At 39.2% G+C, this 1919-nt stretch overlaps 1 protein-coding gene across 1 annotated transcript in view; it reads left to right on the top strand.

Annotated features, from left to right (window-relative positions):
• Positions 1-323: 323 nt before the first annotated feature.
• Positions 324-1919, top strand: part of nek3 (NIMA related kinase 3) — a gene marked incomplete at its 3' end in the record, with an annotated part of 9462 nt that continues 7866 nt past the window's right edge. Inside the window, 4 exon segments of the mRNA XM_037678301.1 lie at positions 324-440; positions 663-756; positions 863-960; positions 1058-1141. Of these exon segments, the coding sequence (XP_037534229.1) occupies positions 324-440; positions 663-756; positions 863-960; positions 1058-1141 (393 nt within the window).

Here is a 1919-nt window from a genome sequence, read left to right as displayed (position 1 = left end):
GTGTGCAAAGTAAGTTATTTTAGTACTTTCAAACAAGGGAGAACTGGAGTCCATGAAGCTGGAACTAGAAGTTGTGTTCTGGCGCCATCTGGCGGCCGAGCTGCGCCATGCAGCAGCCGCGTCACTGACGTCATTCAACAATAAGGAAGTACAGCGACCCAACGAGCAGCACGCGTGTTTATTGATTATTTGATGAACATGTCATCTGTTTGAGAAAAGTAAACAAAATGAAAATGCTAAAAGCAGACAGTTTTAGTTTAAAAGTAGCCAATGAGTGTAACTGTGTACCCTTTTTGTTGTCTCTTTGTTTCTTTTGAAGCTGAATGGAGAGGTACGCTCACCTGAGAGTCATCGGGGAAGGCTCTTTCGGTCGAGCTTTGTTAGTACAATGTAAAAGCACTCAGAAGAAATATGTGCTCAAGGAAATTCAGCTGCCAAAGGTACGTTAAAACAAAAATAGTTACTCAGCCTGCATAATGAGGTTTACTGTCTCCTTGTGAAAATATAAATGGAAAAAAAAATCCTTATTAATAGTGCATACAAAGATCCTGTTATAATTTGATGTAATCTGTTAATCTGACTAATTACTGCCCACACACTGAGGCAGTTTGTTTTGTTGAACTGTAAACATATGTATGCTCTAATCTGAGTTTATTTTACAGAACCAGTCCAAATTAGAGGGGTCAAGAAGAGAAGCCATCCTGCTGTGCAAAATGAAACATCCTAATATCGTGGCCTTCGGGGAGGCATTTGAAGGTAATCTCCCTCGCAATACACTTTAAAACCTGTTACAGGATACGTTGGGAGATACAGTTGTGATTGTTCGAGCTGTTGAATAGGAAATGTGATTGTGTTTGTTCAGCCGATGGCCTCCTGTGCATTGTTATGGAGTTCTGCAGCGGAGGAGATCTGCTTCAGAGGATCCAGAGACAGAAAAACACCCACTTCAGTGTTGAGAATGTAGGTCGTGAATACCTGCAGCTAATTTCACTGTTTTCTGTCCACAGTTTGTTCCATATGTGTTTTTAAACAAGTTTTTATTTTTTATTTTGGTCAGATCTTGAAGTGGTTTGCTCAGATGTGTGCAGGTGCGCAGCATATCCACGATAAGAGAGTTCTGCACAGAGATTTGAAGTCCAAGGTACAGTAGCATTAAGACATTGTAGTAAATTATTGTTTTCCTGTTGTTGTTTGCTATAAATGGTGCTAATACATAAGTAGTGAATCACCCTCACAGTGGGACTGATCTTTCAACGGTCACATCCTTTACTTTTGTACACTTTGCACCGTTTTACCCATTCGTATATTCTATTTAAACATTTGGTTCATTCAGAAGATGGGTGCAATGACTATGATACTTTTTTAAATGTTTACGTTTAATTGAGGTAAACATTTAAATGAGGAACAGTTCTGAAGCTGTTAGACTCATGAATCCCTAATCAGACAAATCACAGTAATGTCACTTTAGAGAGTCAGAGTTTCTTTATTGTCATTCGCACCTCATGTGGTACATGTGGTGGAGCGAGATTATGTACACAGGGTCCCAGTTACATCCAACAATAAAATGTAAAAGAAAAACAGTAATAACATCTAAGATATGAACTAAGAAAAACATCAACTAAATATACACTGAGCACTCACAACATAAAAACATTCCGTCGAACATCAGCACAAACATGAACATGAGTCTGTGAGCAGATGAACACGCATGAACACATCAGCATTGAAACAGATCAGCAGCAACATGAAACAGATCAGCAGCAGCATGAAACAGATCAGCAGCAACATGAAACAGATCAGCAGCAACATGAAACAGATCAGCAGCAACATGATGTGATTTTTCACAGTGATTATTCTGGTTAGAGATTCATGAGTCTTAACAGCTTCTACCCTGAGGCTGTTAAGACTCATGAATCTCT

Source organism: Nematolebias whitei, chromosome 6, assembly GCF_014905685.2.
Source record: "Nematolebias whitei isolate Nwh7 chromosome 6, NemWhi1, whole genome shotgun sequence".
In the NCBI taxonomy this organism is placed as follows: domain Eukaryota; kingdom Metazoa; phylum Chordata; class Actinopteri; order Cyprinodontiformes; family Rivulidae; genus Nematolebias; species Nematolebias whitei.
Note: the sequence above shows the minus strand (reverse complement) of the source record. Positions and strands in the feature narration are given on the sequence as shown.